The sequence below is a fragment of the Hyperoodon ampullatus genome (assembly GCF_949752795.1).
Source record: "Hyperoodon ampullatus genome assembly, chromosome: 4".
Lineage (NCBI taxonomy): Eukaryota > Metazoa > Chordata > Mammalia > Artiodactyla > Ziphiidae > Hyperoodon > Hyperoodon ampullatus.
In genome coordinates, this window is record NC_136917.1 from 98,894,152 (window position 1) to 98,921,330 (window position 27,179).

At 36.7% G+C, this 27,179-nt stretch overlaps 2 protein-coding genes across 2 annotated transcripts in view; one reads left to right on the top strand and one right to left on the bottom strand.

Annotated features, from left to right (window-relative positions):
- SKIC3 (SKI3 subunit of superkiller complex) overlaps positions 1 to 27,179 on the top strand; it is a 163,880-nt gene that overhangs the window by 31,696 nt on the left and 105,005 nt on the right. The gene's annotated exons all lie outside the window — the stretch shown is intronic.
- The window catches only part of ARSK (arylsulfatase family member K), a gene marked incomplete at both ends in the record, with an annotated part of 41,847 nt that continues 17,342 nt past the window's right edge, over positions 2,675 to 27,179 (bottom strand). Inside the window, 5 exons of the mRNA XM_079703367.1 lie at positions 2,675 to 2,964; positions 5,384 to 5,608; positions 14,614 to 14,838; positions 16,777 to 16,948; positions 20,045 to 20,327. Of these exons, the coding sequence (XP_079559493.1) occupies positions 2,675 to 2,964; positions 5,384 to 5,608; positions 14,614 to 14,838; positions 16,777 to 16,948; positions 20,045 to 20,327 (1,195 nt within the window). The remainder of the gene's footprint in view (positions 2,965 to 5,383; positions 5,609 to 14,613; positions 14,839 to 16,776; positions 16,949 to 20,044; positions 20,328 to 27,179) is intronic.

The following is a 27,179-nucleotide window of genomic DNA, read 5'->3' on the forward strand; positions in this document are numbered from 1 at the left end:
ATACATCACACATTAGCTATTTTTTATTCCTTAGGTTTAATTAGGAGATGAGAGGTAGATTTGTATATTTTAATTTTAACCTCAATAGTTTAAATATTGAGATCTTTCTCTTAAGGGTTTCACTTCAGAATATATCTGAAGTGAAAATTATTTCTCAGAAATTCATACATAACTACGAAGATAAGCTCATACCAATTCACTGAAGAACACTAAAGAAAGTAAAGGTGATGAGCTGTCTAATGAAGAAAACTTCCAAGACAGTTTGAAAAGGAAGTTAGGTTAAAAGGAAATTGGGTAAAATTATTATTTGCAGATAAACTTTTTACCAGAGAAATATAAGATACCAACTGGAAAACTATTAGTACCAAAAAAATTGTATCATTGGTACAAAGTAAATATATAGAAATAAAATTTGTATATACAAATAACCAATTAGAAGATATAATGGAAGTAACATCTACTTAAAATAGCACAACACCAACAAATGATAAAACACCTAGGAATAAACTCACCTCTGGCTGCACATTAGGATCATTCGCTGGAGGGCTTAACAAACAAAACAGCAGTAAGAACAAAACTGCCCAGGTGCCATCCCTAGACTTCTAATTCCACTGGTGTGGGATGGGCCCTAGGTGGTAGTTTTTTTAAAGGTCCCTACTTTCCAAAAATCTCTAAGAAGAAACTGATCTATATGAAGAAAACTTAGAATGCTACTGAGCAATATAAAGAAGGCTTGAAGAAAGGGAAAAGTGTACTATATTCTTTAGAATAACCGAATATCAGAAAGAATTCAATTTGCCCTAAATTAGGCTATAAATTTAATATATCATAAAAAGACTAACAAGATTTTTCATTTTTGGAACTACACAAACTTATTCTAAATTTGTATGGGAAAAATAAGTTAGCAAGAATAGCCAACGACAGTTCCGAAAAAGAAAACTGTTGCAAAGAAAACAGTATCACCAGATATTGCCTACCCTATTAATAAACAAAATAGAATGGTCCACTGCAAAGTAAAAAATGTTTTGAAAGGACCCAAATGTCAATGTGACTTGTATATAATAAAAACGGTGTTTCAGATCAATAGAGGAAAAGATAATTTGTTCAATAAAAGATGTTATGTAATAAAGTGGCATTTTCTAACTAATGGGACAAATATTAGCTTACTCAATAAAAGGTCAGTTGGGGTGGCCATCTTAAAAAAACAAACGAAAGTTAGATCTCTAATATGTAATACATTCCCATGGGTCAAAGATCTAAGGGTGTAAAATAAAACTCTAAAAGAAGATAAGTCGGGAAGGCCATTCTAAATATGACACAAAATCCCCAAGCCACAAAAGCAAAGATTCATAAATTTGCATGAAAATACCAATTTCTACATGTCAACAAACACCAGGGCAAAGTCAAAAGACAAATTATGAAAAGGAAAAAAATATTTGTAGCTTCTCTAACAGAGAGCTAATATCTAAAGTATGCCTGTAATAAAAAAGACAGACAACCAATAGCAAAATAGGCAAAGAACAGAAATAAGAAAGGTCATGTAAAGGAAATTCCAGTGGCTATTAAATATATGAAAATATGATCTACCTTACTCATAGTAAGAAAAAGAAGAAAAACAATAATAACGTTATTTTTTATCTACGCAGTTGGCAGCAAATGTGAGCCATGCATTGCTGCTAAGAGTATAAATTGGTATAACTTCTTTAGGGGTAATTTGGTGGTATCTAGAGTAATTTTGCTAGATAATAGTCTTGCCCCAGTAATTTCACTTCTAGGTGTTTTTTTATTTTTCATTTTAAAAATTATTTATTTATTTATTTATTTATTTGGCTGTGCCGCACGGCATGTGGGGATCTTAGTTCCTGGACCAGGGATCCGTGCCCGCCACAGTGGAAGCATGGAGTCTTAACCACTGGGCCACTAGGGAAGTCCTCGGTGTCTTTGTTAAATGGAAAAAAGAGAGCAAGCTGTAGAACATTTTTTATAGTATGCTACCATTTGTGTGTGTGTGTCAGGGGCGGGCGCTGGGGAAGAATATAAAGTTTGTAGAAGCCTATCTGTCTCTCAAAGGATACATAGTTGGTTACAGTAGTTGCCAACAGGAAGGGGTACTGGGTGGCTGGGGGACTGGGAAAGGAGAGAGACTTCATGCTCACTGTTAACCGTTTAGTACCTTTTTGAAGTTTGTACCTTGTGCACGTATTACCTATTTTAAAAAATAATAATGTCCGCCATATCCATGGTCTGTGTACCATTAAATACTCCAAATACTCCCATCAAATACATCCAAATGATCTATATCCCATCAAATAAAAATAACTCATCAGACACCATCAAATACTCAAAAATAACTATTTTATGGGTCATAAGTAATAAAAATTGTTAAAATATTTTATATTCCATAATATTCAGAGGAACACAACTTTATATTATAGTATTTGATTCTACCCTTTTAATATTTTGGTTAAGTTGTCAGAAGTTTATAAGAATAAGGTCTTGATAGTAATGAGTTTGAAAATATGTAATTCTATAATGATTGATATTTTATTTTAGAAGAGTACATTCTTTAACTGAAAATCAATAATTATTAAAACGAATGTTTAAAATGCATAATTAATCATGATCTTTTAACATATTTCTATATAGCTCTAGAACATTATTTTCTTATTTTTGTTCAAATATTTTCTGGATCAGAGTGGATTTTAAGCCACTGATCAATGGCATTTTCATACTTCCTTGGTTCTTTCAGCCAGTCCTGATGCCACCTAAGATTTGCTATGACATTTGAATAGTTTTGCCCTATACTTTGTTTCCACTTGATAAACTGCTCTTTATTGTATCGGTGGACAGAAGCAGAAACCTTAGGGTAGTTTATAATGGAACGAAGCTTCTGATCCAAAGAAGAAGTAACTTCTGGAAATTTTGTAGCAATATTTGTTAGTTCATCTGGATCTGAGGAAAGATCTGAAAGAAAAAAAGAAAATTGAATACCTCTCAAAATAGTTATGTAACCGAGCAGGACCCTGTGGGCACCTCTGTCAAGTTTATGATTAACCTCCTTATCTGAATCTTCAGTCCTTTTCTTGTTCAAAACTTTTTCTCCTCAAGATTGAGGAGTATCAGAGAAGAGCAGGACCCTATGGGGCCTTCCTAGGACACAAGTGCGTGTGCCTGATGCACAGTGGGGCTAAACACACTGAAATGTCACAGTTTGGAGCAGAGAAAGGTTTACTGGGTGGCTCATGCCCTAAAACCCCCTGAGCTCCGTGAAGAGTTTTGGCAAAGCATTTTTAAAAGCCAGGTTGAGGGAGGGGGCTCGCAGGGTACGTGATCGGATCATGCACAATTCTCTGATTGGCTGATGAGGGAACAGGGTGGTATCACAGGGGTTAACTTGATCAGTCCTTAGGCTCCAGGAGGCCTGGGGCTATGTGCTCATGGTCATCAAGTAGTTATAACATCTTCCATTTGGTGGGGGGTTTTCACATCTGTAAAACAACCCAGGAAATGTGCATCAAATACTGTTATTTAAGTACTTCAGAGAGGAGCTAAAGCAGAGGATATGGGGGAAGGCCTGTCCCAGGAAGGCCCCATAGGGTCCTGCTCTGTTACAATTATCTGCTTAAAAACCATCTTTTAGAATGTCATTACTCTGTGACGAGTAACATATTAAAACTTATTTTTATTCTCAGTTCTTCTTAGTATAGTAAGCTAAAGGACAGTGTAAGTGGAAAAATAATATACCAAAAGTTAAACACCTCTCTAAATGTATGTCCAAATTATCTTCCTTCTTACCATCATCCTGCTATCCCTTTTTTTTCTTATCTATTCTTAGATGGCTTAGCCACAATTCTTCCCATTTGTGATGCCTTCCTTACTTTGACATGCAAAAAAAAATGTATATATATATATATGTATATATATATATATATATATATACATATATATATATATAGTAGTGCTTATATTGTCCCATTTCAACAGCCCCAGATGTTCCAGCTGTAAGAATTTTTTACATAGTGGAGTCAAGTTCTTGCAACTTCACTTACTCCTAGTTTTTTTTGTTTTTGTTTTTTTTTAAATATACGTTAGCATCCTATGCTTGAATTTTTGAAAATTACATTCATTGATTGTGTCTATTTGAGCAAATAGCCATGGAAATAAAAACTCTCAATCACTATAATCAAGAAAATGACAAATATTTCAGACAACATAAACACCCCTTTTATCTACAATGTAGGAAGACAGAGGATATAACTAGGATGCAAGTCTAATTGGAAAAACGGCAAATCAAAGATCTTAGGACAACTTACTTAAGACAGTAAATGAACAATTCACAGTGAGGGAAAAACCCCTACAGGCCTATTTGAGTGCATTAGCCAGAAGATCCTGAAGACATTTATGGTTTTGCTAGGTGATTTCAGATGGCACCTCTTTGGGAAAGGGAAGTCAGTGAATAAACCCCAGAGAATACAGGAGAGGCAGGCTCCCCCACTGATTCTCTGACAGTCACACCTCCTTTTTGCAGAACGTAACCAATGAATGAACAAGAGATGCCCATTACTCAACAGAATGAAAACTTAAGGACTTGTTTTGAAGCCAAGAATCTCCTCCTTTTAGAGTTAAGGAGGGGGGGTCAATCAGTTTGGCCTCTAAAGAATTATTTTGAGTTAATAATTTTGACATTTGTAACTGGGAAAAAAACTTAGGGAGAAAGGAATATTAAAAATAGCTTTAGCACATATTTTATGTGCAAAAGGAGGGCAGAGGATAAGTAAAACCATAAATCTAATAATACTGCTTAAAAACAAATTCAGAGTAGTGAATCTAGCAGGCTTTTGTAGGGTGGAAGGAGCATGGATTTTGGAGTCAGACGTAGGTTGAAATCCCAGTTCTGCCACTTCTGAGCTGTGAGACCTTGCGCAGGTATCTGAACGCTAGTCTCTGAACTCTAGTCTTCTCTATAAAATAAAGATGATAGTAACATCTTGTAGGGATGGGGTGAACATTAAATAATAAATGTAGAATGTCAGGCTCCATAAGAGAGCAGTTAATTTTCCAGAACAACTGAATCCAAGGTACAATAAGAGGGTGTTGACTACTGATTGGGAAAGATAACCATGCGTATTAGAAGACACCTTGATCAGAGAAAACAATGGTGGCAATCTTGAGACCCAGATCAAAAGCCTTAGGGCACTTGCTTTGGAATTCAGATGCTGATTTGCAAAGAAGCTGCTCCTCACAAGGGCAACCTTTTGTAAACTGGCCTAGCATGAGAAACTGCAGATATTTATTTAGATGATTACTGGCTCCCTTGAGCAAATGCTGTGTAGGTCAACTCATTACACATAATCTATACTTAAAAAATATATCAACAAATTACCAAAGAGTTGAGGCAATACTGAAGCACCATCAGAGTAGGCTATATACTTCCATTGGTTAGTTCGAAGCATGTAGGCGGAAGCGTTTACATTGCATCCATGGAATTCACTCAGAATCCAGGGCGGATGTAGGTTTTTGAATTTTTGTTCATTCTTAAACATTTCTGATGATAATGGCAGCAGAGAGTATCCACTCAGGTTCTGAGGCAGAGGAATTCCAGCAATATCTAAATAACACAGTATTTTAAAATAACTCATTCTTTCATTAGTTGAACATTCATAAATGACATCATTAAAGGTCGCAGAGACTAGAGGCTGTATATGGATTTTTGTAAACAGACTGCCTAGATCCAAATGCTTATTACTCCACTAGGCTTGTGACCTTGGTCATGTTATTAACCATTCTGAACCTCAGTTTCGTCCTCTGTAAAAGGGAAATAATAATAATGCCTGTATTTCATAGGTTTATTTTAGGTTTAAATATGAAAATTTATGTAAAATTCTGAGAACAGTGTCTGACACACAGGAAACCCTCAACAAGTATTAGTTAATATCATAAGTACTTTATTTCCAAATGATGGAATGATCACAGGTGTTTTTCAAATTGGTCTCACAGGATATTAACAAGACCTATACGAGAAAGGAGTCTAGTAGTTACATATATTTGCAAACAGTGGTTAAAATTAAATAAATTTATTGCTGATGTGTATCATAAACCTTCAGGGTGGTATGTAGTATGCCATCTGTCCCAAAGTTATTTGATGACAGAACATCTTTTTACCCCGAAGTAGCATCTTGAGGAACTAGTATTTTGCAGAACATACGTTGGGAAATCCTGGATTATACTGATTTAGAGAAAAATAATCTATTTTTTCCTTATCAAATATAGACATAGAAAACAATAGCATGAGAAATGTTTAACTTCAAAAAAAGGTTGTATTTTAAAAAATTGCTTTTAAGGTATTTGTTTGGAACTCAAACTATCTTTTTCCTATAGAAAAATTATCATTGGGAATTCCCTGGTGGTCCAGTGGTTAGGACTCTGTGCTTTCACTGCCATGGGCCTGGTTCAATCCCTGGTCAGAGAACAAAGATCCCGCAAGCCGCGAAAAAAAATTACCGTTAATTATGGTTGGGTCCTTGCGATAGTTCCAAAAGGAATCTGTAGTTGCCTCCCCTGCAGCTTTTCTGGTTTCAATGTTCCATGTTTTTAGAAACATTAATTTAGAAATAATTAAATATTTCCAATGAAAAATAGAATGTACTATATCTGCAATGCTAGAAATTAAAATTGAATAAGAAAATTAATTTAACTTGACTGTACATATTTGAGGAAAAACAAGTGAATTAAAAGAGAATAAGGGGACTTCCCTGGTGGCGCAGTGGTTGAGAGTCCGCCTGCCGATGCAGGGGACACGGGTTCGTGCCCCGGTCCGGGAAGATCCCACATGCCACGGAGCGGCTGGGCCTGTGAGCCATGGCCACTGAGCCTGCGCGTCCGGAGCCTGTGCTCCTTAACGGGAGAGGCCACAACAGTGAGAGGCCCGTGTACCGCAAAAAAAAAAAAAAAAAAAAAAAAAAAAAATTTGTATCTTCCATTTCCTTGGAAGGAGCATATTACAAGTACTAATCTGCCAACCAATCATCATCAGGGACTTTTTTTTTTTTTTGCGTTACATGGGCCTCTCACTGTTGTGGCCTCTCCCGTTGCGGAGCACAGGCTCCGGATGCGCAGGCTCCGGACGCGCAGGCTCAACGGCCATGGCTCACGGCCATGGCTCACGGGTCCAGCCGCTCCGCGGCATGTGGGATCTTCCCAGACCGGGGCACGAACCCGTGTCCCCTGCATCGGCAGGCGGACTCTCAACCACTGCGCCACCAGGGAAGCCCCATCATCAGGGACTTTTTTGAGAAAGAGTGAAAGAACAAGTGAGGGAAGGAAAGAAAGAAAGAAATATTTCAGAGATAACTGGTTAAAAACAAAAGAAGAAGAAGGAGCAAAGATGTTAAAGAGGATGTGCACGAGAGAAAAAGATGGCCCAAGACGAAACTAACTGAGCTATAAGACAGTAGGCTACTTACTGTAAGGAGAGAAAGTAGCCAGGGAATAGGCTGGGTCGGGCTGGTCTGTGTGTCAGCCATCAGGGGGCACCACTGCGAGGCAGAGGAAGGGAGAGGAGAGGGCTTTGAAGATGGCTGGAAAGCAGGGACCAACTGGCAGATACCCATGACTGGGAAGTTCCTGCAGTTTAATCACCTTTAATACTTAGATATACCTTATTTCAGATCTGTTCTTAGCCTAATTTTCCTAAAGAAGCTTGTTAGACTAAGAAAATTTAAATAATTCTGCTATGTTTATATGAGAAGTCAGTATTAAACTAGGATGAGTCCATTTAAGTATTAATTTTTTTTGCTCAAAAAAAAAAAAAAAACCAGCATCTAACAAACTAGGTGCTGTTCCAGGTGTAGGGCAACAACAGTGAACGAAGCAGATAAGCTCTCTCAGACTCTTGGAGCTTACCTTCTAATGTGGGGAGACAGACAAATATGTCAGATGGTGATAAGTGCAGTGAAGAAAAATAAAGCAGGATCAGGGGAATAGAGAACTATGTGTTAATGTGCTGTTATATAGTGTGGTCAGGGAAGGCCTCTCTGATGAGGTGACATAAACAGAGACCTGAGAAAGGGCTAGATGAGCTCAATAGATATCTGGACATGGGGAGGTAGGGCATTCTCCCAGGGAATAGCAACTGTAAACACCCTGAGGCAGGAAGCTGCTTCATTCCGTTCCCCAATGATTTTACTCTAAGTGATTTTGAGCAGAATCATGACATGGTTTGACAGTAACTACTGTATGGTGAATTGACCAGAAGTGAGTACGGGCAGAAGGAAAGAATTAGGAAGCTATTGCAGGAGTTCAGGCAAGTGATAATGTGACTTGTTTCCTGTCTAGGATCAGTAGAATAATATACCTTTGTAAATTGATGTTGAAGAATAAAATCCTTGTCAAATATCCACAGTATTTAATAAATATGTATTTAATATTTATTAAATTTTCTGTGCTTTGGGAAACTGTGTATTCATTTTTCGTATGTTTATCAATTATTTCCTTAAAAGCACTTCAGCTTAAACTGCTTTTCAGAAAGCTCTTTGACCTTTGTTTAAAACCATTTTTCATGTTTTTTTCTTCTGGAAAATCTATCGTTCAAATTCCATGTTAAGCAGGTTTCATCATTCTTGGCAGTAGAAGCAAATATTAGTAGTAACTGCATGATTCTTAATAAAGTGACTTAAATTTAAAACAGTAATCAAATGGGTAAAAATGCAGACCTGGATATTTGTGATGGTCTCCTGAAGAAAGATAAGCTTATATTTCTTCCTGAGTGTATGGGTAGATAAGGGATTAGCCTGGTATGGCAATGATGCAAGCTATGTACATTTTTTAGGGCATACCTAAGAAGAATAAAAAACATTAATGATAATAATATCTAACATTTAATTGTTTACCATGTTCCAGTCATTGTTCTAAGCTATGGAATAGCCACTATTATTTCTATTTTATTGATAAGAAAACTGAAGACCAGAGATGTTAAGTTACTGGCCCAAGGGTATACAGTTGGTAAACACTGAAGGAGGGATTTGAATTTAGGCAGTCTTGACTCCAGGATGTCTGGACTCTTCAATACTGCTCCACAAGTCTTGCTTTACTGTAGTTATTCAACTTCCCAATATTTTTCAGCCAATAAAAAAATAGTCTATGTAGAATGACCCTCCCAACCCTCCACTAAGTTCCTGTGATAAGGGAGGTTTTGCAATTTAAATCACTAGCAATGAAGCATTCTTTTAAACACAACTGCATTTTTATACAATTGCATTTTCACAATTCAAAAAAAATTCTGGATTTATCCTTTATGTGAAAAGAAGTTAGGTGTTTTACAAAAAAGGCCAACTATTAAATGAAAAAAATTCACCTGAAAATAAGAAGTTTAAAAGAGAAAGTCCAAACAATTTTAATTTAAAAATGAGATTACCTTTATTTCTAACTGAGCTAAAGGATGTTCATACTAGATTGTTAGAGAAGAAAATATTTTTGGGAGTAATTTTTTTAAAATTTCTTTTATTGAAGTATAGTTGATTTATAGTGTTGTGCTAATTTCTGCTGTACGGCAAAGTGATCCATATATATATATAATATATATACACACACACACACATTCTTTTTCATATTCTTTCCCATTATGGTTTATCACAGGTTGGGGAGCAATTTTTAAAGAATAATCTATGCAATAATGATATCAACTTTAATAGTATAAAGAATTCCTATTTATAAAATGGCACTCTTCTGCCAGTACTAGAAAATGATAATGTGATAGGACCTACAAAGATACACAGACTAAGAATACTCTTCCTACTTTATCATAAAATATCATTTTATAGAAAATAATCACTCTTCTAAAATACCTTTAAAAACTATTTGTAAATTCAGACCTTTTAATAAATGCATTGTACCATCTTAAATTTCAACAAGCTCTTTATAGTAAGGTAGGTTTATTAAAACAGGAATCCCAGTTGATTTTTCCTATTTAATATCTTTCTATTTAAGGTTTTTTGAATCACCATCTTTTATACATTTCTAAGGTCCATAGAATGGAAGGGAAGAGGAAGTCTGGCTTGAGGCTTTGATCTGAGAAATTTAATCCCATACTCTTGTGTATAAATTGGATTCATACAAAACAATACAGCTGTGGCTAAGGTAATAAAGAAAGGACCTTTGGAATTCTAAGAATAGATTATATTTTATATCTATTTTAAGCTCCTAGTTGGTTAGAAGAATCACAAAATAAGAAGTCCTTCATAGATACTTTATCAAAATCTATTTATTAAGCTTAGGAAAAATAGAATACACTGTCCCACAGGTCAAATTTTAGAGTTATTAATCACTACTAAAAGTATTGATAGCTTTAAACCCTTCTAAAACTAAGTAATTTCATTTTACAAGGTTGAATTAAACATCAGATTAAACATAGACCGTCAGAATTATCTTTGCCTTATTGATTGGTAAGGCTGTTCAACAAGGCAACAGACTCAGTTTATGCTAATCTTGGTGTAATTTTTTTTTTTTTTAAAGAAGATGTTAGGGGTAGGAGTTTATTCATTTATTAATTTATTTTTTTGCTGTGTTGGGTCTTTGTTTCTGTGCGAGGGCTTTCTCTAGTTGTGGCAAGTGGGGGCCACTCTTCATCGCCGTGCGCGGGCCTCTCACTATCGCGGCCTCTCTTGTTGCGGAGCACAGGCTCCAGATGTGCAGGCTCAGTAGTTGTGGCTCACGGGCCTAGTTGCTCTGCGGCATGTGGGATCCTCCCAGACCAGGGCTCGAACCCGTGTCCCCTGCACTAGCAGGCAGACTCTCAACCACTGCGCCACTAGGGAAGCCCCCCTTTTTTTTTGTAAGAAATATCTGGGAGTTTTTTTGTTTGTGTAAGTTTATCTATTTATTTATTTTTGGCCGTGTTGGGTCTTTGTTGCTACGTGCGGGCTTTCTCTAGTTGCGGCGAGCAGGGGCTACTCTTCGTTGCAGTGCGCGTGCTTCTCATTGTGGTGGCTTCTCTTGCTGCGGAGCACGGGCTCTAGACGCACGGGCTTCAGTAGTTGTGGCTCGCGGGCTTAGTTGCTCCACGGCATGTGGGATCTTCCCGGACCAGGGCTCGAACCTGTGTCCCCTGCATTGGCAGGTGGATTCTTAACCCCTGAGCCACCAGGGAAGTCCCTGGTGTAATCGTTAATAGTATTCTTTTACTCTAAAAAATGTGCTGATCTGAACAATAAATTAGATAGATACCTTATCTCAATAAACAACAAACCAAAACAAAACAAAAAAAATTTATACGGTTTTAGAGCCTACATTTTCTTTTCAATAATACATGGGAGCTATTTCCATGTATCATTTCACTTTTGAAAAGAAAATTGACTAATTTTTACCCAGTTCATTACTACTAGATATTCATACTGTTTCTAATTCTTTAATATAACATCATAATACAATAATATCCATGGAGATAAATCTTTTTGTATATCTATAGGTTAATTTCTAAAATTGGAATTTTCTAGGTCAAAATGTATGCATATTTCTAAGTAATTTGGAATGTAATGCCACATTTGCCTCCAGGAAATCTGTGCCAGTTTATACTCCCAGCAGCAGGATATGAGAAGGCCTATTTCCAATATAAGCTTTTCTGCTGTTTAAAAATCTTTGCAAACTCTGTGTGTGAAAGAAAAATGGTATCTTCTTATTTTAATATTTTTCTGACTACTGAGTTTGAAGCTCTGAAAATATCTTGGCCATTTGTGTGTCTTCTGTTGTGAATTGCTTATTTATATATTTTGGTCAATTTGTTAATAGGGTATGTCTCTTTCTGTTATAGATCTGTGAGAGTTCTATTAATATTAACCCTTTATCACTTGTAAAAGGTTAATTTTAGATAAATAATGTTACAATGCTGTTTCCTGGCTCCAGCATAAGGTTCTTGTTGAATCCCCCTTGCATCATTCTCTTTCTACCTTATCTCTGGTTAACATCTGGTTAATAGGATGTTTCAGTGTTTTATATAAAGATCCATGCATAGATATTCTCTTTACTCTCCTCCACCAATCATATAAATGTAACTTTTCCTTTTTCATAATAAAAATGTTCGTTATGAAACACATTAAGCCTTGAAATGTTAATTTCCAATTTAGAACTGGAGAGACACTGATTTTTGGCTTTACTTACTTTAGTTGGGCAAGTCTAATCAACACATGATCAAAATGCTGTTAATAAAACATGTTCTGCTGGAAAATGTGACTCAGAAGGACTCTATTACCAAACACAAGTCAAAGAAAAAAACAAAACAAAAAAATCTATGTAGAACTATGAGTTTTTAAAAATTGTAATAATTGACAAATTATAGGAAAAAAAAATCTACAATTTCAGAGAATCAACATAATTTCCAGAAGAGCGGGGAAGGAATGCAAAGGGGTTTCTGGGAATGCTTTGTTTGGCTAAAGAAGTGCTAATTGTCAAGTAACATAAACTAGGCAGGGACAGGCAGGTTGTCACTCTGTGTGGATGAATGAAAATTCCCTCATTCCAAACAACTTGATTTAGTATTTTCTTATATAATCGGTTAAGATATATACATTGTGAAATCTTCCAGTTTGCAGATGACTTTTAACTTTTATGATGTATGAAGTGGCAAGTAATGATAATGGTGTATCAAGACTGTAGAGAAGAAAATTTGCATTGTAGGCAAATATAAAACAATATTCAAAGAAAAATGCTTTAAACAGTGCATATTAATCAACTAACATATAAAGTGACAGAATGACTAGGAATAGACTAGAACTCACTGCAGACAGATACTGGACTATATAGCTGCTAGAGTCAAAAAGACAAACGAAATGCCAAATATCACTATGAAATATATTGAGGGAAAACTGAGATCATCTCAACCTTTAATAATCTTTTGCAGTTCTGATCAGTGTACCTCAAGAAAGCAGAACAAGGATAAAACGTTACGCAAATTTGGAAATGGGGTAGGGGAAGTTCTATATGAGGAAAAACTAAGGGAGGAAACTGTAAAGAAATGCCAATGTAAAAGAAGCATATGCTGATAAAGCTACAAAGATGATAATAAGAGAGACACTTAAAATATACACAATTGCACATACATTTCTTATAAAAACAGAAATGAGGTGAGGGGAGGGATAGTTAGGGAGTTTGGGATCAACACGTATACACTGCTATATTTAAAATGGATAACGAACAAGGACTTACTATATAGCACAGGGAACTCTGCTCAGTATTCTATAATAACCTAAATGGGAAAAGAATTTGAAAAAGAGTAGATACATGTATATGTATAACTGAATCACTTTGTTGTATACTGGAAACTAACACAACATTGTTAATCAACTATACTCCAATGTAAAATAAAAAGTTTAAAAAAAAAAAGAAAAAAAACCCAGAAATGAGGAAAAGTAATAGGGATTGCCTGGAAATTGATAGAGCCAGAAAGTGGCAGAGACATGACTGTGTGATAATTGCTTTGGGACAAAGGGGAACCAGCAAATGATGAGTAAGAAACTGAAGAGATTAAAAATATACATCAGGCAAAAGAACAACAAAGAAGTGTGCTCAAATATACAAGAGATGTGAAATAAAAGACAAAAGGAGGGCACTGATTTTATTTTTGGCCATGCAGCTTGTGGGATCTTAGTTCCCCAACCAGGGACTGAACCTAGGTCCTCGGCAGTGAGAGCTCGGAGTCCTAACCACTGGACCGCCGGGGAATTCCAGGCACTGATTTAAATTAACTGTAAAGAAATTTAAGACCCTGTAATAGTCTTTAGTTAAATGAAGGGAAAGACTTTGTAGCAGAAAAAAGGAGATAAAAAGAACTTTCTTATTTCTTTAATTTCCAGATACATGTTTGTTTCGCATTTTGAAATATACATATTAAACACATATGTCTTATGCTGTGTTCGCTTTTTCTTTCACCAAAATCTATTTATAAATTGATGGTACTTTTTGCAATTTATGGTGCCTTAAAACAGAGTATTTAGATGTTACTGAATTTAAATGTTACTGAATTTAAAGCACCTAAATTAGATAGAAACAGTTCTGTATAACTTCTGAATTTACGATGGCTTTATTCTTGTATCTTTAACAAAAACTGCTAACTACCCATATCCAGATGTTGCTGTTCTAGACCTATGGTTATGCTAATAGACATTAGAAGCTAGTAAAATAAATAGTACAGAACAATCTAAATATTCTGGGGAGAAATATGTTCATAGCATCAACATTAAGGGACATTTGTAACATTGTAAAAAAATTAGTAGTTTCAAAGTGGATGGAATAATCCAGAAGGGAAATGCTTACATTTTAGGTAGGTGGTGGTAGAGAATCAAGTGATACACAAATCATATCTATAAAGTTATAGACCTGAATATCATATGTGGCTTACTTTATTGTCATATGCTGGTTGTGAATCTTTTGAAGGAAAAATGACTAGAGTAAGTGAAGTCCAAAGGAACCTGAGAAATATTATCCTCATTTTTCAGATATAGATTTGACTCACAGTTAAATGAGCTGGTCAAGGTTTATGAACAAGTCAGCAGGGCTTCTGACTATTTTGCTTATTCATTTTCCAGCATTATTACAAATAAATATTTACAGAATTGCATTACTTACCAAGCATAGTAGGGTAAACATCCACAAGAGAAACCACATTTGATACTTGTAGGTTGGTCTTAATTCCCGGTCCCATGATCAAGAGTGGGACATGGGCGCTAGCTTCATACATACTCATTTTATAAAACTGACGATGTTCCATGGCCAGCTCTCCGTGGTCTGAGGTGTATATGACAATAGTTTTCTGAAGAAGATCTAACTGGTGAAGAGCCAAAATAATTTCACCTGTAATATAAATCAAGGTAAATCTTAATTAGCTTTTAGCTCGTGTTTTATTCTATCACAATAAGTTCACAATAACAACAACTCTACCCTCTAAGAGTTTGTCAGGATGCTTCTTAACATCTGAATGTTATCTACTGTTCTTTTTTTTTTAAATAAATTTATGTATTTATTTAGGCTGCGTTGGGTCTTTGTTGCTGTGCGTGGGCTTTCTCTAGTTGCGGCAAGAGGGGGCTACTCTTTGTTGCGGTGCGCGGGCTTCTTATTGTGGAGGCTTCTCTTCTTGCGGAGCACGGGCTCTAGGTGCGCAGGCTCAGTAGCTGTGGCTCGGGGCTCTAGGTGCGCAGGCTCAGTAGTTGTGGCGCCCGGGCTTAGTTGCCCCACGGCATGTGGGATCTTCCTGGATCAGGGCTCGAACCGTGTCCCCTGCATTGGCAGGCGGATTCTTAACCACCGAGCCACCAGGGAAGCCCTATCTACTGTTCTTAAGTAACTTATGCCAGAGTTCATGTGCCTGCTTCTCAGTGGATGGACTAGAGAGAGGAAAGAGAAAATACAATACCCATAGGATAAGTTTCTTTATTTGGAGATCATGCTGGCTTGCTTTCTATGTTTCTATCAGACAGTGGGGGAAAACATTACCCACAGTGACTCAACTGAGAAAGGAAAGACAAGCCTGGATGTCAGCACTGTGCATGTCTCATGAAAGGACTGCTATCACCATCGACCCACAATTCCTACCCAGCGGGAGGTGATAAAAGAGGTCGGAACCCCTCCTCCTGCTACCCTTTCTCTCAAATTCCCAGTCACCAGATCATGCCCATGAAGTTGGCTGAGTGTTATGGAAATCCTACCTTTGAGAAAGAGCTGGAAGCAGTACAGATGGTATATGAATGTGATTTGGCATATTCTTGGGCAGTAAAATTTCTCTGACCACTCCCTCTGTCTAAGTGACGTGAAACTTCCTCCTCATTGCAATTAAGAGAACACAGTAAGGCATAGTCCAGAGAGAAGCATCATCTCTACTTTGGCAGTTTCTGAATCTGGCCTACAGGAGTCTGTATTATTAAAAAAACAAAACAAAAACCCCACAAAACCCACAGGTGATTCTGAGGTCCAGTCAGATTTGAGACCCACAGCTCAGGAGTTATTTACGGAGTTCAGACAGTCAGGGCATCAGGGTCTTTCAGCTGGACAACTGTAATTGCTTCCTAATTAGTTTTCTTGCCTCCACTCCTCTTTCCCCTTCATAATATCCCTTGTACCACTCTGGTGCTATCTTTCTAAAATATCTGATCATGTCACACCCCAGCTTAAAACTTTCCCACAGCTTCCCATTGTCTAATTCTTGAGCAAGTTCAGCACCTTCAGCTACCCCCTAGACCTTTACCTTTCACAATCCTAACTCCTTAATTCAATATAATTCTGGATCAATGTACTTGGGGAAACTGATTTCAGCTTTAGTTAAGCCTTGCTCTAAACGGCCTATGGAGAATGGATTTGTTTTACACTTACTACATGTCTGGGAGAAGTCACAAGGTTCTACATCTCATCTGTTTCATCTCCTAGAACCCAAGATGCCTTATAATTAACTGTGTTTGGCTGAATACTGATTCCTGATTAAATCCAGCAAAACATTTTGTTTCCAACAGATAATAGTTTTCTATGACCTTTTTTAATATATATATATGAACAAATCTAAGTATCTGTTAATTTATGAATAATTAAGATAGAAAAGACTTTTATTCTACTATTAATGCAAATTATCCAATTTTTATATGTGTCAGGAATCTTATAATTCTAAGTCTGAAGTATCTCAGCAACTGTTGCAATAAATTTTCTGAGGATGTTCATACAAGTCACCAACCAGCATAATCATAGTTTGTTGGAAAAATATTATAATTTTTCCTCATGTGATTGCTTTTTAATTATACCACTTACCAAGCATAGCATCTGTCTCAGCACACATAGCGTAATAAAATGCTCTAATATCCTTAATTTCTTTTTCTGTAAACTTCCCAGTGCAGTTTTTGGTATAAGAAGAGTAATAATCTATAGGGTGCATTTCTGACAGAGGTGACCACTTTGGGATTTTGATGGCATCATAGGACACCTAAAAAGGGGAGAAAAACAAAGTTGTAATATTCCTCCCTTCCAACAAGAATATATGGTAAACTAGACAAAGTTTAATTACTTAGGTTAGTAGAAAAGCATGGTTGTGAATTATGTAAAGAAAATAGTAAATCAAATACATAAATTAGGAACAGATTGTTAGTATTCCCAGTAACAACAAAAGGTATATATCAATATCTGCATATATAGTAAGACAGTTGTGGAATTATTTTAAAGATTATATATGTCAATGAAAAGCATGAGCTATGTTAGACAGTATTCTAATCCATAAGTGTCTAAGCACTTTAATATAGTTGTGTGATCAATTCAGAACTTCAGAATCAGTAACCTAAGAATCTAGACTCCTTTTTCCCAGTAGTTCACTAGTAAAAATGCCAGTATCTAGTGAGATAGCCAAATGTTTGTTAAGAAAAAATACAACTTTTTAATACATATAAATGCTTACAGTTTTGGTGAAAACCATTAAGACTAGACTTAAGTCATACATATCTTCTAGTCATGTAGCTTTAATAAATTCAAATATCTACTTAAATTATTTGACTCATTTCATTAGGCTAGTACTGACTCCCGACAAGGTTTTTTAAGACAGAGCCAGTTGGAACTTTTAATTTAATTTACTTATATTTTAAAATTTTTATTGGAGTATAGTTGATTTACAGTGTTGTTAGTTTCTGCTGTACAGCAAAGTGAATCAGTTATACATATATCCACTCTTTTTTTAGATTCTTTTTCCATATAGGCCATTACAGAGTATTGAGTAGAGTTCCCTATGCTATACAGTAGGTCCTTATTAGTTATCTATTTTACGTACAGTAGTGTGTACATGTCAATCCCCATCTCCCAATTTATCCCTCCCCCACTTACCCCCTGGTAACCATAAGTTTGTTTTCTATATCTGCAACTCTACTTCTGTTTTGTAAATAAGGAACTTTTTAAGAAGACATGAAGTATCTAAAACTTCAACATTGTTTCCTTTAAAATAGGGTGCACTACCTATCTAGTGTTTCTGGATAGAGGTTTTAAAGTAACTTAAATTTGATTTAAGGTGACACATTTCAAAACACAGGCAGTCCTCGCTTTACATGGTTCAGGTATGCACGGATATCCATTACCACAGCTTAGTTAAATAGCACCAGTTCCCCAACAACAGGGTTCAGATTTTAATTACTGTTAACCAAAATTTCAGAAATGGAGACCTGCTTGAAATAAAAATATGTTTATATGGGGTTTGTTAGGACTGAAGCCCAAGAGACATGGATTCAAGAAGCACTTTGCAATGTTCCATTGGACTATTCAATGGGAGAGGCTTATAAAGGCAAAAAGCTGCAAGGCCACAGTTAGTTACATGAGTTATTTATCAAGAATTATAATTGGAGTTGATGAGAAGTAAGGGTGCTTAGGTTGTTTGGGGTCTGAAATGTTTGCATAGTTACAAGGGGAGACCTTGAGACCGTAAGGCTGCAGCTGGCAGGTGTTGTTCTGAATACAGCTGGTGGTGTCCCTGGGCCTGGTACAGTTCAAAGAAAGTTCAAGTTTTCAGTGGTGCAGAGACGTGTCTGAAACCATATCCTCAATGGCTGCTTGACTCCAGTTTGTATGCCTGACTCTGACTGCTCTTTTATCATATAAATTTGTCGTCATTACCCAGGTATATTAACTGCGAGTTATTGCATAAAGTACAAACTTTCACATTCATATGCTGCTAGTTCTTTAGTCTCTACATCACTATGTAGATTACATATGTGTATCACAGTCAGTGATTGTCATTTCTTTCAAAGTCTGTGTTTGATCACTGCACATCTTTTATTTAGTACATAAACAGACTGCAAAGTGTGTAGGTATGCTGCCTCCTTGTCTCCCAGTGATAAATCCATGTGATATAAAAATGGATACTCAAAAGAGGAAATTGATCAACAAAGATGAACATTCAGTTAAGAAATAAAAAGCTATAATACCGGAAGTAAAATTTGAATCAAAAAATTTTTAAAGGATTTTTTTGATGGGGACCATTTTAAAAGTCTTTATTGAATTTGTTATTATATTGCTTCTGTTTTATGTTTTGGTTTTTTGGCATGTGGGATCTTAGCTCCCTGACCAGGGATCAAACCCGCACGCCCTGCATTGGAATGCGAAGTCTTGACCACTGGACCGCCAGGAAAGTCCCTGAATCAAATGTTAGCTGGTTACAGAAGAAATAGCTGACCTGCGAATGCTGACACTGCCACCATTTGATACATTCAAGATATACAGCCAGAGGAACTTAGTGAAAACATTGATATAAGTGAGGAAGTTCGTTATGAAGAAAAGGATGAACATGTCCTAGAGGAAGTGACACTAGCAAAAATCTTCACATTATAGGAACTCTCAGAAATATATTATGACATTGAAAGTGCAAAGGGTAAAATGTTGGAAGGTGATCCAAATTTAGAAAGGAATATGACAATTTCTTGAGACATAGAGAAGATGCTTGCTTTGTATCTCAAGTTACACAATGAGAAGGCAAGCACTGTTCAAACTATTCTTGATTCTTTTTTTTTTACAAAAAAATCAAAACACTTTAATTCTTAATGTTTCTAGTGTTTTGAATTACAGTGCATTAAATAAACATTAGTTTTACTGTTTTGTCATTTCCCTATACATTTATAACCCAAAAGAAGAGTTTTTAATGTTTTGACAAATGTTTTTAGAGTTCTAGAAAAACGGTCATTTTCCCAATTGATTATTAAGATCTCTTTATACAGTTTCAGCTTGCACAGTCATTTTTACGCTCCTGAAGCATGCAAAGTGAGGACTGCCCGGACTCCTAAGAGAATATCTTTTGGTTTAGTTTTTTTTTTAATAGACATATTATATGCAAATGTATTCAACTTAGAAGTAGGTTCTGAGTTTTAACACATTATATTTTTGTAAAATTGTCCCTTTAGTTTCTGTCAACCAGTTATTGGTCAAGTTTAATGTGACTATGCAATTTTCAATTTTTTCTTTAAAAATGATAATAAAAGAAACAGTGAGCAAACACCAATAATATACAGATAAAATGTTAGCTTTTACTTCTGAGCCCACACAGTATACCTACTTTTTTAAGCCAATAAAGAGATGTGTGAAATGTTGAAGATCCAAAATTTTCTCCTGAAGATGGTGAAGGATATGGGTGTGGCAAATTTAATCCCAAGTACAGAACAAATGGTTGAGTGTAATTAATTGCTTCCTTTCTTAACCAATTTACTGCTCTATCTGTATTCTTCCAGTCCCCTTCCATCACTCTTACTTTAGTCTTTTTAGGGACAAGGTTCACCATAGGCCGGCCTTCTTGTCTGAGTAAGAAAGCAACATCTCTTGTCCAGGCTTCCACACGATTGCTGAGGGGGCAAAAAGACAGGTATACTGTAAGGTATTTTAAAAGTTTAAAAAACTGACTAAGCATAAATAAAAGAGAGCAATATGGAAAACAATTTTTAGACTCAGTCATGTAAATGTTCAGACTGACTATACTAGATCTCATTAAGGTACTGAGCATTGCAAATTCAAAAACGAAGAAAAAAAATAACAAGAATCAAATATTCACCTATGTGTTCTTTAAAACTAAGACAGATTATTTACAAAGGTTACTTTTTTCTCGTAATAAAATATTTAGTAAAATAAATATTTCAAATTCCTAGTATTTCTTTTGAATTTTTTTTAGCATTTTGTCTTTTTTTTCTGTCAGAATAAGAGAAATAGTATTTCTAACCAAAGCTACAATAATTTCCTCCTATCACTGCCTTTATATTTAGAAAAATCTTACCTCCCATGTGTACCTTATGTGTTTCTGAAGTCTCAGGTTTTACATTGTTTCCAGCTCTATCTTTTCTCATTATAAGAACAATTTTGACTATGATTTAAGCTAAGCTAATGGTGATGCAAATTTCTAGATGTATTTTCTTTAGCTGGTAATTTAAAAGCTAAATGATTTGATCAATTAAATTTCTCTAAATATTTTATCTAACTGCTTCATAAGTATGTAGTAGTACCACTACTTTTTCCTCAATGAATGTATGTATTTTTTTAACATCTTTATTGGAGTATAATTGCTTTACAATGTTGTGTTAGTTTCTGATGTATAACAAAGTGAATCAGCTATACATATACATATATCCCCATATTGTGTAAGTATTTTTAGTTGGCATAATTGTTTAGGAAGAACTCTTGGACACTTCTAAGAAGCCTGTTTTTGTGTTTTGGTTGAGGCAAACACCTCTGAAGTGCCCTATCAATTAAGAAAAGAGCTTAAAAAATTCAGATACCCACGTGAAAATAAAGACTATTTTATATTAAAACATAATACTCCATATAAGGGAAATTTCAAACCACACAAAATGACTAATGGCTTATAGATGAACTAAGTAGAACTTTTATCTGCCTTTTGAAGACAGGTAAATAAATTTAAGCAACCATAATAAAAATATAATTTTTCATAGTAGATATTCAATATATTTTGATAAAAACAATGAAAACTAGAATCTCAGCAGAATTGCATCTAACAGATTTTAATTAATTCTATCTAGCAAATAGAAAATCCTAAAATCGTTAAGTTTTGTAAAATCTATCATACTACCAAACAATGTGAATTTTGCTTAAGTCACTGCTGAATGAGAGAACTACATGTGGCTATTATCGGAGCTACTGCAGAGGAGTGAGAGGCTAGGGGTTTATCACACCAGCAGTACTTGCGGTAGAGCTCTAGGATTTTGTGATAAGCAGAAATAGGTTACTGAGATTCACACAGGATGTTTAGGAACCAAAGTGCTTTCTTTTCAACAAAGAAGTGTTACATGGGAAAATATGGCTGAGAAATTATTGCAGGAAGCAAGAAAATTACAAGAAAGCTTGTAATACAACCTAACTAGTTGTCCGATGTGATATTGTGATTTATAATAAAAAATATACATTTGGTCTTCTTTCCTGATTCTGGTCCAGAGTTCCTAAAATCCTCAGATTTTCTAAGTGAAAGACACAAAGGTGTCTTGTTATGTTAATGAGGTTACTTTTGGGCTGGTTGCCAGAACCAAAGGAGAGATTAGAGGGCTGAAACTTTTAGTCCCACCCCACTGATCTCCTGGGAAGGAGGAGGCTGGAGAGGGAATGGAAATTGAGTTCAATCACCAGTGGTCAATGATTTAATCAATCATGCCTGCGTAATGAAGCCTCTATAAAACCCAGAAAAGGAGCGGACTGGGGAGGGGTGGGAGTGTGGCACCACCTTAGGTGAGGGTATGGAAGCATCATGCCCTTTCCCCATGCATCTCTTCCATTTGGCTGTTCCTGAGTTATAGCCTTTTATAATAAACTGGTAGTCTAGTAAGTGAAATGTTTCACTGAGTTCTGTGAGCCACTCTAGCAAATTAATTGAACCCAAGGAAGAGGTCATGGGACCCTCTGATTTTACAGCTGGTCAGTCAGAATCATAGCTGACAACCTGGACTTGTGATTTGCGTCTGAAGTGGGGGAGTGAGGGCAGTCTTGTAGGACTGAGCCCTTAACCTGTGGAGTTCAGTTGAATTGTAGGACATCCACTTGGTGTCCAGAGAGTTGGTAGTGTGTGGAAACCACCCCACACAATGGAATTGGGCGCAGAAACCCTAATTGGTGATCAGAGCCTTTACCAGGCTTTGGATTAACTCAGGTATAGACTATTGTTCTGACTGTGCTAACCAAACTACTCAGTTGACCTTACAATGCAGTCATGAGTGAGTCTAGAACATCTCAAGGAAAGATCTTGCCTTGAAAGATGGCTATATTGAACCCAGATTACCATCTTTTGCCACAGCAATGAGTAAGTGTGATTTCATTTAATCTTTCTGGCAAGGTTATGCCCCTTTTCTTTTTTTTTTTTTTGCCGTACGCGGGCCTCTCACTGTCGTGGCCCCTCCCATTGCGGAGCACAGGCTCCGGACGCGCAGGCTCAGCGGCCATGGCTCATGGGCCCAGCCGCTCCGCGGCATGTGGGATCCTCCCGGACCAGGGCACGAACCCGCGTCCCCTGCATCGGCAGGCGGACTCTCAACCACTGCACCACCAGGGGAGCCCTCTTTCTTTTTTTTTTTTTAATTCTTTGTTTCTGAGATTCTTTTAGCCCAGGTTGGTTCCCTTAAGGATAAAAAGGCTCAAATCAACTTAATTTTGGCCTGGTCTTACCATTATGACTAATTTCAAACTTAGTATCACTTTTGCCCTCTCACTAAATAACATGTGATTTACCCTTCTTTCTTAGTGGCATCTTCTTTTGTCTATTCCTGAGTGTGTGGGCTTTTGGCATGATTGCTAGAACTGCTGGTAGTGAAGTAGAGTATAACAAATGCTTTCGGCATTACTGGGGCAGCAGAGACAGGATTATGGTTGAAGGTGGAGGTGCCTCTCATAATTTTCCCTTTTAACTCTTTCTGGCTATTCCAAGAATCTTGAGTAAGCTAGCTGATCAAGAGGGTTATACTTTGGTTAGCTGACCCATGTTCAAGTATTGTGCCTAAGTGTAAAATAAAAATTTACTTCTTTATAGCATAAAAACATTTAGCACTTTTTAGATATTCAATACATATTAATAGTTATAATCAATGATGATTCTCTGTTCTACTGTCACTACTCCCTGGGCCAACCCAGTCCTCCCGGGCCATTGTTAAGTGTATGCAGTATAAGCAGTAGGTGCTCCAGGAGCTGCAATTCTCAGCTCAAAGTCCCTTTTCCCAGCCCAGATTTCTCCTGGCCAGTAACACTAATGAGGAAAATAGGGAAAAAGAATGTGAATATGCAACCTCATAGTCGATGACAATTACTGTGACAGAAAGATAACTTAAAATTTTAATTCTCTCTACTAAACAACCAATGTCTCCATCCCTTTGTAACCAGGTCAAACTGTTGCACCAGGAAACATTATCTTTTGACCATGTGCTTAGACCTACTTTGTATTACTGTTCAGTGTTGTCTCCCCCTACCCCCTACCCACCATTACTTGCTATATAACCTCCTCCAAATATAACCTTTTTAATTAGTTGGTCACAGGGGTATTTTGAATAAATTTCTTTCCATTCCATTTCTATGTACTTTGTCTGAAATATTAAGAGTACAGTTTCAATCAGAACAATAAACAAGGGCTTGTATTAATGGGGAGGAACCAAAACTACCTGTGGTTTAGATACTTTGATTCATTGGCTCCTCTCATTATAAATTTACCCTGTTACTTGCAAATAGACACAAACATACACTGTATAGTTTCCTATATGCCAGCATTTCTCAAAGTGTGGCTCAGGGATCTCTGGGAGGTACCCGAGAGGCTTTCAGGAGGTCCACAAGGTCAAAACTATTGTCATAAGGATAGAAAGACATCATTTTTTGCCTTTTTCACTCTCATGCTCTCATGAGTGTACAGTGGTGGAGACCACTGTAACGAAGCCTCAGGTGGGAGTTTGGATACTGTAACGAAGCCTCAGGTGGGAGTTTGGATGTGGAGTACACCTATCTCAAAGGAAATTGTTCTCTATAAACTTAGGCTTCAATGTGTCATTTTGTGCATATATACTAAGTGCCCCTCCTAAGTGGTCCAAGGTTTACTTTACCTCTTTGTAGAAATGTAAGAGAGGCTTCTCAAAGGGACACAAAAGTAACCACATGTTTCTGATAAAGGCATTTGCAATTGGCTATACCTTGTCTTACCTCTCTCTGAGGTCCAGTTCCTTATATCTTTGCTATTTCAAGCAGCATCAGCAGCATCTGAGAGCTTGTTAATTATGCAGAATCTAGAGCCCCATCCCAGACCCACTGAATTGGAAAGGGCATTTAATAAGATGCCCAGGTGATCTGCATGCATATTACGTTTTGAGATGCACTGCTCCACATAACAGTGTAAGAATTTTTATGCAAAAAAGCCTCAATTTTTAGAGAAGATCATTAAAATAGCTTCCACAGTAGCCCATGAATAGGAGAATTATTCTACCTTGGATCGATTCCAGAAAACAAGGTGATGGCTAAATGCACTATCCAGCAATCAGCAATTTTATTCTTTTTTAAAAGCAAAATCTCCTCCTAATACAAATGGCATATAAAACTAACATATTAGCAACTAATTATTGCATAAATTTGTATCTATGCCATTGCTTTTTGGGTTTTCTGTGCCAATGTGCCAAACTCCACTGCTGCAGTATTGGAGACAATCAGCTCACAGGTAGCACCAGGTGAATTTACATAGGGACAATAACGTTTGAAAAAGTATCATACATTAAAATTGATGAGAACATAACAGTTTTCTTTCAGAATGAATTAGGAGCCTCGACTTAAACCTTCAGCTTCCTAAGATTACTAAATAATTCAACTATCTCAGACTTTTAAGAGTTATGTGCAGATGGATCCCTTTCACACAAAGAATCATTGTTCTCAATGGGACTTTAACAGCTAATGTGTCTCAAATAAGTCTCTTGCATGGAAAAATTACAGTTCTGAATCATGCCCTTGCAAGTTTCACTATTGGCCTGATAAGTTCGGTAAGAGAAAATGGAATCCACATTCATTCCCATTAAATGTTCTTCTCTCAAAGCTGAGAAACACACTGTTTTTTAAGGGACTCACAAGGCTGTCATCTATCTTTACATATATGATCACTCACAAAAAGTCTGTTTTAATTGAATGAATAACAATAGTTATTCATTCTGTGTCTTATATTTTATTATATATTTATTGTAAATATATTTATGCAATTATATATTATAAAGTTATATAATAGTAAATAAATTTCAAACAAAAGGTTTGTTTTGCATGAGTGTGTGTGGGGGTACTCAGGGGTTTCATGGACTTCAGGTTATGAACTCCCATTTAGCCATTTCCTAGCCTGCTAGTGAATTCATCACTGTTGGAACATCAGTATTTAAAACTTTGAGTTCTAGGTGACAGTAACTGTAGCCCTTAACAGAGTATTTGCTGCAGTTTGGTTTTAAGTAAAGGCAGGCTTTTTGATTTAATTCAAGAAAGAGTTATTGAATGTCTACCATGTATAAGGCATTGTGCTAGGCTGAACTTGAGGTGACTCCCTTAGCTACCAAAATGATACTACCTCCTCATATGCACTCAGGCATAAACTCCTTCTACTACTATACTTTTAAAAATAAAGGCCCATTTGCTACCTTGTGGAAAAAGCAATTGTGATGAAATAGTTTGGTTATGATTATAACTTTAATGGTTTAGATCACATTGACTTCTTTTATATCACGTAAGGGGAAGATTCTTCTTACACTTTTTTTTTTTTTTTGCAGTATGCGGGCCTCTCACTGTTGTGGCCTCTCCCGTTGCGGAACACAGGCTCCGGACGCACAGGTTCAGCGGCCATGGCTCACGGGCCCAACCGCTCCGCGGCATGTGGGATCTTCCCGGACCGGGGCACGAACCCACGTCCCCTGCATCGGCAGGCAGACTCTCAACCACTGCGCCACCAGGGAAGCCCTTTTGTGTGGGTTTTAATGAGAGGGGAAATGCCATCGCCCACTACAGAAGCTGAAGCATGAGTGTTAAGCCCTCTCCCTATGACCTCAGACAGCTGGGGAGTAGGCTAGTGACCTAGGCTTGCCCATTTGATACTTAGGTCCTGGGATTCTGACTCTTGAGGGAGTGACAAAGACATAGGATCATCTGGAGATGAATGAGGCAGCAGTGCCACCAGCAGCAGTGTCCTGGCCAGCCTGTTTCTATAGCATAACTTTGGTGTGCTCTCAGACCTGGAGCCTTAGTCCATTCCTGTTTTCTGAATCTAGGTCTCCAGCCTTGTTGACTCTATGAGTTATCTAAGGTGTTTTTGTGTTTTTCATTTCTTGCTCAGGACTCAGTAGAGTGTAACCCGCTAACCCATGATCTTAGTGGGTAGTTTCTAACAGTAATACTACCTTAGAAATATTGTCATTTTGGTTAAAGGTATGGTACAGTGTCGGCACAAAACTATCTCTCATTCAAAAAAGGCGAAAAAGTTCATAGTTTTATGCTTTTATGTGGATCAGTATCTTTATCTTTGCATCTACCAAAAAAATATATCCAAAACTGCTAAAGAAAACCCCCAATTCATAGAAACAACAGTCAAGCTAAAAATAGAAACAGGTGCTAAACTTTGGGGGATCCAGCAACTTTGTGTAGATCTTCTGAGACAGTTTTGCTGTCATAATCCTCCACTTTTTCCGATGCTTGATACCTACAAATAACTT